A 16,109-nucleotide genomic window follows, 5' to 3' on the forward strand; every position below is an offset into this window, starting at 1 on the left:
TGCTTCAAAGTCCATGTTCCACCTTTTTATGGTCCAATGAGCTTTGAATTCCAACTCGACATGTAGGTGGTATGTCTTCCCATAGACAAGTTGGTATGGTGACATTCTAAGAGGTGTTTTGTAAGTTGTTTTGTAAGCCCATAGTGCACCGTGTAACTTATCCTTCCATGTTGTCCCCATCTCATTAACGGTGTTCTATAGAATGTTCTTGATTTGTTTGTTTGACATTTCTGCTTGTCCGCTAGTTTGAGGATGATATGGTGCCGTGATGTTATGATAGACCCCATGATAGGATAAGAAGCATCGGAACTTCCTATCAATGAAGTGAGATCCTTCGTCGCTAATTACCATGCGTGGAACTATGAAACGTGGAAAGATGGTCTCTAAAAACATCCTCTTGGCATTATTGGAATCTGCAGCTCGACATGGTAAAGCTTCAACCCATTTTGACACATAGTCGACTTCCACCAAGATGTATTCGCACTGTCAGGATTTTGGAAATGGACCTATGTAGTCGATTCTCTAGACATCAAAGAGTTCTAACTGGAGGTTGGTGGTGAGTGGCATGGCGTCTCTTGCATTGATACTCCCATGTTTCTGACATGGAGTACACCTCCATATGAAGTCTTCGGTGTCGTCGTACATGTTTGGCCAAAAGAATCCACTTTGCCAGATTTTTGAATGAGTGCGGAATGCCCCATAATGTCCTCCATATGGTGCCGAGTGACATCTCTCGATGATCTTGGTTGCTTCCTCAGCTGGAACCCAACTCTTGAGCAGTCCGTCAAAGCAAACTTGGTAGAGGTATGGTTCGTCCCATAGGTGGAGGCGACTTTCATCGATGAGCTTCCGCTTATTCTCCCCTGGTGGTACAAAACCTGCAACCATAAAATTAACAATATTCGTATACCAGGGGTCGGATCCTGCGACCTTTAGGAGCATGTCATCCTGTAGAAGATCGTTGATGGGCAACTCCTGTGGATTCTTGAACTGCATTCTTGACAAGTGATCGGCTACAGAATTTTCTATTCCTTTCTTATCTTTAATTTCTAAATCAAATTCTTGAAGCAAAAGGATCCATCTTATAAGACGAGGCTTAGCATCTTTCTTAGTAAGGAGATATTTAAGAGCAGCATGATTAGTGTCAACAATAACTTTGGCTCCTACTAAAGATCTAAACTTGTCAATAGCAAAAACAATAGCCAGGAGCTCTTTTTTTCAGTTGTTGCATAATTAAGTTGAGGTCCTGACAGAGTTTTACTAGAATAAGAAATTGCATGATGTTTTCTATCTTTTGTTTGACCCAAAACTGCCCTCACAGCATAATCACTAGCATCACACATGATTTCAAAAGGTAGCGACCAATCAAGGGGTTGCATCATTGGTGCAGAGATGAGTGCTTTCTTAAGGATTTGAAAAGCCCTTAAACACTCATCATCAAACTCAAAGGGAGCATCCTTGGCTAGCAAACTTGTAAGGGGTCTAGCAATATGAGAAAAATCTTTTATAAAACGGCGATAGAACCCTGCATGACCAAGAAAACTTTGTACCCCTTTGACGTTTGTAGGAGGAGGTAGATGTTCAAATACTTCTATCTTAGCTCTATCTACCTCAATCCCACATTCGGACACCAAGTGTCCAAGCACTATGCCATATCTAACCAGGAAATGACATTTTTCCCAATTAAGGACTAAGTGTTTTTCTTCACATCTTTGCAAAACTTTGTCTAAATTTCCTAAGCAATCATTGAAAGTTTTTCCATAAACAGAAAAATCATCCATAAAAACTTCCATGATTTCTTCTATCATATCAGAAAAAAAGACATCATGCACCTTTGGAATGAAGCTGGCACATTACACAATCCTATGATAAGCATATGTTCCACAGGGACAAGTAAAAGTAGTTTTGCTTTGATCATCAGGATGGATCGGGATTTGATGATAGCCAGAATACCTATCTAGGAAACAAAAGAAAGAATGCTTTGCAAGCCATTCCAACATCTCATCGATGAAGGGTAACAGGAAGTGATATTTCTTTGTTGCCTTATTAAGTTTTCGGTAATCAATACACATCCGCCATCCTATGACTATTCGTTGTGGGATTAATTCATCTTTTTCATTTTTTACCACAGTCATGCCCCCCTTTCTTTGGTACAACTTGTACCGGGTTTACCCACTCACTATATGGCACGGGATAGATTATCCCTGCATGCAAAAGTTTCAAAACCTCTTTCTTAACAACTTCTCTCATCATATTGTTAAGCCAACGTTGGGGCTCCCTAGAAGGTGTAAATGCTGGATCTATGGGAATGCGATGGGTGCAAAGGGCAGGACTAATCCCCTTGTGGTCTTTGAGTGAGTAGCCAAAAGTAGAGCGATGCTTTTCTAAAACAGTAAGGAGCCAGAGTGTCTCATCCTTAGAGAGTTTATCACTAATAATCACAGGAGACTCCCTATCGTTGTTTAGAAAAGCATATTTCAATCCTGAAGGAAGGGGTTTGAGCACAATGGGGGGTTTTGGCAGCTCTTGAGTTTCATCTAGAGGGAAAGGATCTCATGATTCTTCTTCATCTTGGATGAAATCCTAGGCGTCTTCTTCAAGATGTTTATCGAAAGCTTCTAGGAGAGAAGCTGCCATAATCTCCTCCATTGGATCTTGCTCGGGACTCAACTCTGTCTTAACATGTATTGAGCGAGTGATGGGAATAGAAAGGTTTATGCTTTTCTCGAGACTTACATTTATACTCCCTTTTTTCTTCATGTAGGAGTCTCTCTATTGGATGCTCTATCAAAAGATTGAACTCCCAAATATCGAAAACATAAAAACTAAGATACACCTTGGTTTTGTCTACTTTGATAGGGATGATGTGAAAAATTCCTTCACTAGGACGGATTTGCCCGGAGAGACTTTTTAAGAGTTTGGTTGTTGGAGTTAATTGCATATTTCCAGAGAGTGTATGTGCAAAAGATTTAGACATAAGATTTACTCCTACAACCGGATTATAAAAAGCATCGAAGGAGGTTTTACGAATCTAACAATGAATGGAGGTAGAGGGAGAATCTAAATGAATGACTTCTGGAGAAAGCTTGGATTCTCCCAACCACTCATTACTTACTATCATTGTCAACTCCTTCATAGTCTTTTTAAGGAACTTCTCTTTGGTTGGGTCAGGAAGATGATGGTTAGGTGCTGATGGTGCCAAAGATTTCCTTATTTCATAATAATTCGAGGTGTTTCCAAAGTTGAAGAAGAGCTCATCCTCGAATTCAAACATATTTTCCAGAGGCTGAATTTCTTCCTCCTTCGGTGGTTCAGGAACTTGGAGGACAGTTGAGGCTTCAAGTATAGTAGCTAAAGGATCGGGCTCAACTATCATAGGTTCTACTATAGGAGTTTTCTCAACTACGTCTTCTGGGACATCGTCATGAACACTGGTGTAGGGGGTGTTATCTAGGATTTTTCTAAGGATTTTTCTCCCTTCACTAGCAGAACAATGTAAGAAAGTACCTCCAGAAGTTGTATCAAGAAACTACGTGGTCTCCCCACTAAGACCCATATAAAAGTGTTGTAAAAGCATAGGGTCTTGAATGGCAAGATAAGGGCCAGAATTGACTAGGTCATTAAAACGTGCCTATGCCGCACCAAGAGATTCTTTTTCTTTTTGTTTAAAAGATAGAACCTCTATTCGAAGGCTAACCACTCTAGAGATGGGAAAGAAAGATAAGCAAAACCTAGAACATAAGGCTTCCTAATCTCCTTGTACACTCCCTATGATTCATGTATACCAGTGTTTAGCTATTCCCATCAAAGAGAACGGAAATAGATTCCACTTTAATGTTTCATGTGACATGCCCGCGATATGCAAGCATGCACAAGTTTGCTCAAACTCTCATAGGTGGGTATAAGGGTTTTCAACAACTTCTCCTGAGAACAATTGTTCCTAGACCAAATTTATTAAACACGGACACAACTCATAGTCAGGTGTAAGGATAGGTTTCGAATATTTCGGTGGCTCTAGTTGTGCGCCCTTGGGAGCAGTGAATTGATTAATAGGCGTGATGTTATCCACGTTTAAAGATAAAAGATACAAGGACAAACTTGGTTCGACAAAATCATAGCAACCATTTCCCCGGCAATAGTGCTAGAAAACTTGTTGACACCTGTAGTGGCACATAGAGACAAAATTCGCAAGCACACGGGTATCGAAGTAGTTTTCACCCAGAGTATTATCGAGTATCGTATCCACAGGGAAACGTGTGTCTATTGTCTAACAATTAGTTTTTCCAGGGATAGCAATCAAGGTTTAAGGTATGAGTAGAGAGGATTCCTATGGTTATGACCCTATGCAAAGCAAGGCTTATGATTATAGTGTTCACTTCGGGACACCGCTTCGACGGTAAAGCACCGCTAATAGATAACTCTACCGATGAGACTACGGTCCTACTAATTTAAGAACCTGCTCAATTCAGGGTGGACTATAGAGGATAGATGGGGCTATCACCACTCACTACTACCACGTAACCAGGGAGCAGGGAGCAAACATAGGTAGTCGATAACCTAAGCACCACGCTTATGCTAATGATTACTACTCTAATCCAGCTAGTAAGAACTAGAGTACTCAAAAGAACTATGAACCCATGAACAAAAGAGCACAATACTTATTTTAAACAGAATTCAATTACCAGAAGTATCTCAGATATAGACATGGAGAAGCCTAGATCCGCCAAAGTATAGGCTATAGAGGTAGCACCGACAGGCCGGTACTTCCTCCAAACTCTTCCCGTACTCTCTCTCTATTGTGTACAAAGAATAGATCCTAACTAGAGGACTAATCTCTCTTGATGCCCTGATCCTGAGATGAGGATATGAATTAGAGTTTCAGGATGGCCTTCGGGAGGGGGATAGGGGCTGCTATATATAGTGGGAACCATCAATTCGAAGCCCTCGGATCAAACCGACTTGAAACAACAGCGTAGATTTGATCTTTATGGCGGTGGGAAATCGACATATGAAGGAGAGACTGACAGGTGGACCCACTAGGCCGGGCGGCCTGTAGGTGGGGCTGGCCAGCCCCACTTGGTAGCCTCTTGCCTCGATCTTCGGTGGAGAGTCTTCTGGAGTGTTCTAGAGTCTTCCCAACTTGGTACCATCACGGATAAACGTGATTTGCCTTGATGAATAGGTTCTCCTTGACGGTTTTCTAGATAAACCCTGCTGAAAACACAGGTTCACCAAAACTTATGGAATTTGTCAGTTTAAACCCCTAACCCTATCTTGGTGATCATTTTAATGCATTTATACAGGTTATATTGATGGTTTATGATAAGTGTTAACTATCGTCAACATTAGGCCAAGAAGAGCTCGGGGTATATCATGTAGAAAACGGTCAATGGAATGGAAAAAGGATGGAAAGACAATCTACATGATGCACTCTGGGCATATAGGATAGCTTATAAAACTCCCATTGTCATGTCGCCGTTCTAGCTTGTTTATGGAAAGAGTTGCCATCTACCAGTTGAGCTTGAACACCGAGCTCACTGGTTATAAAGAGTTGGAACATGGATGTGAAGCTAGCCGGCAAGAACCAATAGAAACAAATTGCTGAGCTAGAGGAGTGGCGAGAGAAGGCGTACCATAGTGCCAAACTCTACAAAGAAAGAACTAAGAGATCACCGAATCCAATAGAAAGAGTTCAAGGAGGGAGACAGGGTTCTATTATTCAACTGCTGAGTCAAACTCTTCGGTGAACGAAAACTAAGAAGCAAATGGCAAGGACCATACACCGTTATCAACACTTCGCCACAAGGTGCGATCACTATTCAAGAAGATGACGGTAACATTTTCAGAGTTAACGGTAAGCGTTTAAAAGTTTTCCTAGAGCCTTCTTATAACATTAACTTAGAAATAGATAGAATAGATTTAATTGCTTTTGATAAATTCATTCAAAACTCATGAAAATATAAAAACAATTCTAACATATTCTTTCATTTACTTAAAATACAAAAATGTTGTTTTATCTTCATAAGCAAGTTATCATGGCCAAATGACCTTTATGCCCTCACTAGACAAACCATGATTCTTGCATGATTTTTGCTGATCACATGAATATTCCATTCATTATTACAAAATCATGTGAATTATGCAACATGAATAATCTTGATTCAACATGATTCCAAGTATTTTTGCTCAATCACTAGCTGATGCTGTTGAATCAAAACCGAGCACCAGCATCTCTCAAATCCATGCACATGCACACGCACTAGGATGAAATCTCAGGCTAGGAGGACCTAGGGATGCGGGTGCACCCATGGTGTAGCTGCACCACCTATGGCCCCGTTGGCCCTCAATCCTCTCGTGTATCCCTCTAATCACCTGTCTATCATGAGAATGGCAGTGCTCAGTTGTTTCCTTCTCTGTAGAGGCCGAATCACCTATATAAACACCCTATGGCCTCTCTTCTCCCCACACCAAGCTTTGAAGCATTCTTCTCTCCCTCCACTTAGCACTACCAAGCCTAAGCTCAAGATGGCCAGCCACGTCCTCGCCTTTTACATGACCTCCCGTTCCACCTATGACCTTGAAGGAGTGCCGGTGTCCATTGATCTTGTTCCTGAAAGCTCTTATGTGAGGGAAGAAGCAAGGTTGATCATCGAGGCGCCCCTTGCTATCAGGGCACCACCAAGCTACACTACTAGCGGTGGCACTAGCTTGAGGACTATGGCACGTTCCAAGGCGCCCCTTGGTGTTGCCAAGGAGAAGAAGGCGGTGCAAACAAGACCAACCACCGGCACCATCGGCCTCAAGCGAAAGGCACACGAAGTTAGCAGACCTAGCAAATGCTCTCTTGTAACGCCTTCGAGCAATACGGTCTCTCGCGCTAGCTCATCCATGCATACTTCTAGGCCTAGTATCTCCTACACCATGGTTGGTGTGCGCCAACCCGATGGAGGGTATGGGAAAGTGCTCATGCATAAGCTAGCTCTGTCAGGAAAAGAATCAGCAGAATCCTCAAGCGCGCCCCTTAGGATCATAAGGTTTAGAAAGCTTCCACCAATCAAAAGACTCATAGGGCAATATGAGAGTAGTGACTAGGAGGATGCACCTTCTAAAGATCCTTCCATCGCCTCTCTTAGCTCTAAGAACACTAGCTCACGAGAACTCCTTTAGGGCCTAAATGATAGCTTAGCCTCAAACCTCACCAAGATTAGAGATCTAGTCGATGACATCCCTAGCTTACGCTTCAAGTTAGACCAGAAGTTAGCTAAGGTGGCTAAGGCAGCAGGAGTGGTAGATGCTTTAGACGAACCTTTCTAGGCCACTCCCGCTAAATAATCAGGCGTATCTTTATCTTTTTAAGTTTTCCATTCCAATCACTTTGAATTACAATCATGTAATGTGCCTCCCATTTTGATAATTGAATAAAGTTATTAGAAATATTTTGTTGCACTTGTTTTCTTGTTTTCTTTTTGTTGTCAAAATAAAACAGGTAAGAAAACAAGTGTGGGGGAGGCACTACACTCACCTCCGACTCAGTTGCACAAATGATGGCTAAAATTCAAACTCGATTTGCGCAAATCTCACTCTCTCACTCCATATATAATAGAAGCTTTAAAACTAAATAAAATTTTAAAATAAACTGAAAAGAAAATGCTCCATCTCCATGTCTTCCTATGATTAAAAATTTGCATACTTTTTATTCCTTGCTAATATTCCTAAAAACTTATGAACACTTATCATAGGGAACCCACTTTATCTAAATAATTGATGAATGAGATATAGTAGGATGACATGACTCTTGCTCATTCTTGCAAAGTACTTGGGGTTTATTTTACAAAACAAAATTCAAAATAGCATGTTCCTTGAATGACATTCAAATACCTACCAAGGCCATATATGATCATACATGAGAAAACCTTCCACATATGCCTCTTACTTTGTATTGAGTTTGGTCAAGTTCTGTGAACCCTGTTGAGAGATGTTCCATGCTCCCAAGATCAAAACTCACGTACACGCCACAAATAATCAGCTATTCCTACACTGGGAATATGCTAAAACATGTTTCCATCACCAGCATAATAAATACTCCATGCTCTAGAATATGATCTCGTTAGCATATTTCTTATAAAGAGACAAATAGGCTATGCAAAAAGTTTTCTAAAAAAAAGAGGGGACACTTGAAGGTCCCAAAAGCATTCAAAAAATGAGCACATGAAGGCTCATGAGAAAAAGCTAGCCATGTCTCAAAAAGAAAAGCTAGAGATCATATAAAAAAAGGAGTATATTTCCACCAAAAATTCCACACACTTGCACAGTTTTGATCTAAGGGTATGACGCTTCTCTCTGGTGAGGTCCGGGATTTGACTTTACAACACATGCAAGGTAAGTGTGCCACAACTTTATTCATCCCTACCCAAAAGCTCCATATAAGCTTTTAGAAGTAGGATGATCAAAGAGAAGGCAAAAAATTCAAAATATGCCTTGGCAAGAACCACTTACAAAAGTGAGTAACTTGAGAGAATCATTCAAGGAACAAATGTTGTCTTTATGTTTTCAAAACCATACAAAAACCTAAGTTTCTGAGCAGGAATAGAGTAAGAGGATTTGAATCCAAGCTGTTCCATTTTTTAATTACCCAAGATATTCTGGTAGACACTTGAAAGTTCATAGGTTCAGGTGAAGCTTGTGATGACCTGTCTGTAGATTTCAAATCAAGGAGATGAACCCGCTTAGTCCTTAGAACTTTACTCAATGATGAGCAAAGGACTATGTGTGAGGGAGCTTGTTGGCGGTGCTTAACTCGTATTTCTACCGCCAACTTTTAGACAAAATAAAACAAATGTCAAAGACCAAAACTTAGAATTAGGGCTTTTAACTAACATTCTCCACAAGTTTTGGTTTATACATGTTTCACAGGACATAAGTATGGAATACATGCCAAAATGCGCAATCAGGAAAGGCGCAAAGCACATTTGGGCCAAAAGAACACAAGGCAACCCATCTCGCTCCAAAACCGGGCCAAGCACCAGCATGACAGGGGCCCAGGTCCACCCAAGAACCCACCTGCCAACCAAGGTGTGGGCGCACCCTGGGTGTGGCCGCACCCCCCTTGCCACCTCTCGGGCCCACCCTCTCTCACATTCACATATCATCATACACATTGACGAAGAAGAAGGGCTACACACATTCCATTAGCTTCTTAGCTAGACTAGTTATGGAGTGAGAGAGGAAAGTGTTAGAGGAATAGCGGAGTAGCGGTTGCCTCTACTTCTTGTACTCGGCAAACCTTGTACATCGAGTGGATGGAGAGTGGGACTTGTCGGGCCCCTCTACACTTGTACCTCTACAATCATCTTACTACTTGAAGTAAGATGATCGTGTTCAACTTCGGTATTGATTTCTTAAGCAAAGTTATCTTGTTACTACTTACTTGCGGGTTCATCGTCCATCCTCATGGTGGGTGCTCTAGTAGAGGACTCCTGATAAAGATGGAATTTCCTAGCCAACGCTAGAGTAGTGACTGATAGCGTAGACGTGGTGTCTAAGCTAGAAGTTACTTTCGTTTGCCTCGTATCCTCCGATTGAGGGGTAGGTGGCAGGTGGTGATAGCCTTGTCCATCCTTCATAATCCCCCACGTTCGAATATGGCATAGAGCTATAGACCGACATCGCCTAGCAGACCAGGTGCAACCTAGTGCCTGAAGCAAGTCTTTAGTGGCAAGGATATCTTTGACTTAGGAGTATCAGTCCTTATAAAAACCTCACTACCCAACTTTTCTTTCTTCCTTTTCTTGTTAGGTGAACTAGCTAAGAGACTTACACATCCATTCCTTTGAGAGAATACAATACCATGAATACTTTCAGGTGAAGTGCTACAGTGGTGTATCCGTGTGCTTGTGGATTCCTTCTGTCTACGCTAAGAAACAACAACAATAGCCTAACACGTAGAGTGTCAGAACAGAGTAGCCTGATGATGCCCAAGGCTTCTTTGGCTCCATGACACCACCAAGTCAACAGAACACCGCTGCAAGACCCACCTGGACTCCAGCGCATGTAGACCTTAGGTTCAACCCCCCAAAATGCCATGTACCCGACCTATCTCGATATATAAGGGATAAGGTCAGATCCTAGAGGGGGAAAAGGACAATCCAAGATAGATCATTCCACTCCTCATTGATCCGCTCCTACTCAGCACCGAGAGCAGAGAAACCCAAAGAGGGGCACCAAGAGCTCCTCCAACGCACCCGTCGTCTTCCTCCCCTCCGACGAGGGAAAGGCTCCACCAACGATGAGGCAACCTTAGGATTAGCACCAAGCTAACCCCCTACCAAATCTCTCTCTACCTCCATTGCACTCTGTTGATGCAAAAGTGGATCTGCAAACACAAAGGGCTAATACCTGAATCGATATCCAAGGCGTGCCAGTCGATTTGACCTGTTAATCGACAAGGATGAAGATACGAGCACTTTGGTCCTGACAACAGCGATACGCCTAGAAGTCATGGCCAAGAGGTACTCACGCGGAACTCAAGGATCGCCGAAGGTCGCACTGAAGCGATGCAGCTCGCCGAATCAATGAGAACTCGTAAAAAGAAAAAATAATGCAAATTGACGAAGTTGCCGAAAAGTAAGTAGATGCAAATAGGAGTAAAAATTGGTTTTGATATTGATTGATATATTAATTACATTGCCCCTCACTCCATATTTATACCCTGATCTAAAGAGACACAACCAAACACAACTAGGACACCAAGCCCATATCTAAGGAAATACGTGACTCTTACATGAATCATACTCTAACAAATATAGAAAAGGAAATCAACTCCTATCTATTTCCCTGTCCGCCTCAATTACGACGGAAATCTCACCGTCCTCCTTTCCATCGGCATACTCCCTGTTTCATCGGCAGTAGTCTTCAAGTCTTCCTTCATCGGCATACTCTCTGTTTCATCAGCAGTAGTCTTCAAGCCTCCCTTCATCGGCATCGACAATAACACCTCCAACCTCATCGGCAACGCCCGAGTCTAAATCAACCTTTCCATCGACCACCACCAGCTATCGGCAACCATCTTTACAAGCTGGCTTTCATCGGCTATCAGAGTATACAGTAACTTTCCCCTTGCCGATTAGTCCACTCCGATCATTTTGACACGTGCAAAAAACGGTGTCAACACATGCCCCCCAATTTTGGAGTATAAAACCATTAATGCTCCAAAATTTACTCCAGATAACATTTGCCTTCGCCCGATTACCGTAACTCATTCTCCAAGCCAAAACTTGATCTGTTATCAAATCCAATCAAATCTAATCCTGATTCACGCACTTCAGTAAATATCGCCCAATCGCCAACCACTCTTGCCTTGATTATGGTTAAGATACCGAAACAATAACCCATCGGCAAGATCTTAACATGATAATGCTGTCATTTTCAGAATTAAAATATCCTGTACCGATATCTCTTCCAAGTCATGATTACTTGCCATCAACTCATCTGTACAATCCCCTGATTATCGTGCGAACAGTTACCATATCCATCTGAACCACCTCGACCTACATGCGCGCGGTATAGAGATAAGTCCAAAATACCCCTACTCCAAGCGGCTTATAAATAGATTCCTCCGGAACACTCGTCTTCTACCCTCAGACTCCAATCTTTGACATTTTCTCTCTCCGGCGGTGACTCCGACGAACAACTGCGCGACCTCAACCAACAAGAACTCCTCTCCAGCGTTAACCTCAAGTCTCCGGCTCGTGCCCCCATCTTCCTCAAGATAATGGCAATCAACTTCGACGTCCCTGCGGTTCGCTCCACTTCCATTACCTTTTACTTTGATTCCCCTAATTTTTGCAAATCCATACAGTTGGTGATTTTTCCTTTCTTTTGTTCTCCGGATCCTTTAAACTTAGGAACTGCGCAACAAATTAGTTATTCCAACCGATCAGCCGCATGTCCAATGCCTAGGACCAATGGGCAACCCAGATCCAACTGATCTGATTAATGCAGAGGTTAACAAAATCCCCTTTAGAGCCCAAAATTTCTCTCTGAATTTATGGAAAGACACATTCCGATCTTGGCCCAAAACCACCAAAGGGTGGAAAGATTGGTACTTGAGGGTTAATAGATCGATGCAAGTATACTGGGCAGAACGGAAGTTAGACCAATGCATTAGGCTATCTATTGCCGATATGCAAAAGAATGAATCAATGATGATTGCAGCTGCTTACTTCTGGTCAGACACAACAAACACTTTTATGTTTGGACATGGCCCAGCTACTCCCACACTTGCCGATGTCCACATGCTCACTGGCTTGGATATTTCAACTGCCGATGAAGGCTCCATCTATGGTAGAAAATCTGAATATAGGGTGAATACCCGCAACATCGGCGGTTGGACGGGATACATTCAAGAATACCAGAAGACCGGGACACTTAACCAGAGGGAACATGCCACATTCTTGAATATGTGGTTAGAAAAATTTATCTTCTGTGGTCGATCAGTAGGGCCAACCAACACCTTCCTCCCCGCAGCTGAACTTTTGGCTAATGGTGTAAGGTTTCCTCTTGGCCGATACCTTCTGAGCTCCACTTATCATCTTCTTCATCAAGTGTCTCAGAAACTTTTGCTTGGCGAACCCATCGGCAACCTAGGAGGCCCGTGGTGGTTTATCAACATGTGGCTGAATGCCCATATGCACAAACATTTGCAATGGGACTTTTTTGCCCAACAATTCCCACGAGAAATTGCTGAAGATCATGTGCTCGGGGACGATGAATCGGCAACACGCTCACCCCTCAATTTTGGTGAAGCCATAATTGTCCTTCCTGGAACAGAGGCCAATGAAGACCAGATCGGCAGATTCTTCCAAAGCTTCTACAATGGTCTTTCTCGTGATCATAGGGCCTGGGTACCTTATATTGACGAGGAAAACAGATTCCCCCTTCTTTTCAACTTTGCCGATGACGCCCTGAATCAGGATAAGGAACTCATGATGGCCATCATTACTCCCAGGGCAATTCCAGTAAATACATTTGGTAGCGGGAAAAACACCATCATTACGTATGAATTTTACAACCCATCGGCAGTATCCCGTCAATTGGCTTTTGGGCAACTGCCAATCAAACTTTGCTTTGCCGATGTGATCAAACCCAGGGAAACAATCACCTGTGGAACAGATTGGAACAAGGTAGTACAACTTTCCCCCGATGCCGATACTATAGATGTTGATATATCCACCTGGACGCCAGTATCCTTCATCACTGAGTCATATAAGCAATGGTGGCGAGAGTGGAGGGAACAACTGTTTGCAACTTCTGCTCACACATATCGGCACATGATCGACCCTGAATATGCCATCCCTGATGACGCGGTAAGTTTCTTTTAACTCCCTTCTGCTTTTCCCTTCATATATCAGCAACTGACTCTCTTATGACAGGTTAACAACCCAGCACCATCTATGAGCAAAAGTGGGAAACCCTTCGACCTTCAGCCTGTTTCCCCGATATCACCGATCGGCTACAACGCCCCCACCTTAACTGCTTTGACTCACCAGAAGATCCGTACCAAGACCATCACCTCTAAGTCCAAATTGGCTACAGCTAGGGCCACTCCATCGGCTGCTGCTACAACCTTGGTCAAGGCATTCAAGGTAACAACCTTGTTTATTTCTACTTATGCCGATCACAAACCGTATTAACATTAATCATCAGGGGGTAAGAGCTGCTGCTGGATCGTCATCGGCAATTCCTCCGATATCAAGCACCACTTCTTTTGACAAACCTTCAGAGGTATCCTCTTGACTTTTCATTTTATCTGTTAAATATCATACCTTACACTTGTTTTGCAGCAACAATTGGGTACATTGGCAAGCATACCAGATATCCAAGCTTCACAACCAACAAGTGCCGATGCCCCCCGGCCAATCGTTGCCGATGCCCAAGCAAAGCGCAAAGCTTTAACAGATGCTGAGGCACAGCCAAAACGACAAAGGTCCATGCCGATCCCTACATCTGCCCCAATGTCATCGGTCATCATACCTCAAGAGCCAACCACCGATGAAGTCACAGAGGATATCCCATCGGCAAGCTCAGCCGATCCCCCACACGGCATACTCCAGGTTGCCTCCTCCAGTCAAGCACAGGAAATTGCCTTGAAATAGGTAAACTGATTAACCTAGCTGATTTACAATACTCATACTTATCCTTAACTGACCTCCTTTTCTTTTCCTCAGGAACAAGACTCCCCAAACAGCCTATTCTCCTTTGCTATTGACGTCTCTGACGATGATGGAGAGGAAACAAGTTCTTCCCTTGCACTGGGAACAACATCGGCAGAAACTAAGTCCAAGTTGGAAGCTCTCCTGAACTTGCTACAGCAGGATACCGCCCAACTAGTAGATGACTCAGACCCCGCAAAGGCAATTTTCAAAACAATCCGTGGCCAGGTCCCTGCCGATGTTGAAGAAGTACTCTTCCCAGCAGCCCATTTAGAAAGCCGCCAACTACAATATCAACGGGCTGCTCAACGTATTGCCGATAGAGCAGCATAGGCTCAACTCAAAGAAGAGATGCTACAACTGAAACAAATTGCCGATGAGAAGCACAAGGGCATCGACAACTTGCAGACTTTGGGTGCTGAACTTAAGTAGAAAATCTTGGATTTATCGGCAAGGAAGATGGCTCTATTGGCTAAATTGAAAGAAGTTGATGCAGCCTTAACTCATGCTCAACAAGAAGAAAGCCAGCTACCCAATGCCATCAAAGCCCTTCAGCAAGAAAGAGATATCCAGGCTCGCAAAGCTTTGGCCATGAAGAAAAAACTCAAGTCTGTGGAGAGTGCTGCCGATGACGATATCAAAGAAATGGAGCAAGCCGACCAGATTCGCCTGCGTGCGATATTAGCTATCCAATCCTTGTTGAACTTGTAATCTTGTTTATTGTATCGGCACTTTATGAGACATTGACATCCTTGCATAATTCTAGCCGATAGGACTATTATCGGCACTTATACTTTTATGCATCCATCCAGATACTAGGGTAATATTTCTTTAAATATTTTCCATTTAATGCTCTGGGAAACACAACCCCTTCGAGGGTTTCTAGAATATACGTGTTACCAGGAACAGACTGATTTATCCGATATGGACCTTCCCAATTAGGAGACCACTTTCCAAACTTTGAACTTTTAGTCCCAATCGGTAAAATCAATTTCTAGACCAGATCTCCATCGGCAAACTCCTTTACCTTCACCTTCTTGTCATACCATCTGGCTACTCTTTTCTTATTTTCTTCGATGCTAACTAAAGCCCTTAACCGATGACCCGCCACATCTTCCAACTCATCCTTCATAAGAGTATTATAATCATCGGCTGTCAGCTGATTTTGAGAACATATTCGCCTAGAGCCAACTTTAATTTCCCAAGGCAATACTGCATCGTGTCCATATACTAACTGATAAGGTGTTACTTTGGTTGCACCATGACATGACATCTGATATGACCACAAGGCTTCATTTAATACTGTATGCCACCTCCTAGGATTTTCTTCTATTTTGCGCTTAATGAGTTTGATGATCCCTTTGTTAGAAGCCTCAGCTTGACCATTAGCTTGAGCATAATATGGAGAAGAATTTAAAACTTTAATTCCCATACCTACAGCAAACTCATCAAATTCTCCTGATGTAAACATAGTGCCCTGATCGGTAGTGATAGTCTGAGGAATACCAAATCGGTAAACAATATGCTCTTTCACAAAATCAATCATATTAATCGATGTCACCTTTTTTAAAGGAATTGCCTCAACCCATTTTGTGAAATAATCGGTAGCAACCAGAATAAATTTATGTCCTTTACTTGATGGCGGATAAATCTGACCAATGAGATCAATAGCCCATCCCCGGAATGGCCATGGTTTGATTATAGGGTTCATAGCCGATGCAGGCGCTCTTTGAATATTACCAAACTTTTGACACCCCTGACATCCTTTAAAATATTTAAAACAATCTTCAAGAATAGTCGGCCAATAGTACCCATTCCTTCTGATCATCCACTTCATCTTGAAAGCCGATTGATGCGCCCCACACACTCCTTCATGAATTTCACCCATCAAGCTTTTCG

At 42.7% G+C, this 16,109-nt stretch overlaps 1 protein-coding gene across 1 annotated transcript; it reads right to left on the reverse strand.

Moving 5' to 3' along the window:
* Positions 1 to 522: 522 nt before the first annotated feature.
* Positions 523 to 996, reverse strand: LOC136488956 (uncharacterized). Its single transcript, XM_066485721.1, has one exon. It carries the CDS (start codon positions 994 to 996, stop codon positions 523 to 525), a length of 474 nt encoding a protein of 157 aa, XP_066341818.1.
* Positions 997 to 16,109: the final 15,113 nt, after the last annotated feature.

This window comes from Miscanthus floridulus, chromosome 10 (genome assembly GCF_019320115.1).
Source record: "Miscanthus floridulus cultivar M001 chromosome 10, ASM1932011v1, whole genome shotgun sequence".
Taxonomy (NCBI): Eukaryota; Viridiplantae; Streptophyta; class Magnoliopsida; order Poales; family Poaceae; genus Miscanthus; species Miscanthus floridulus.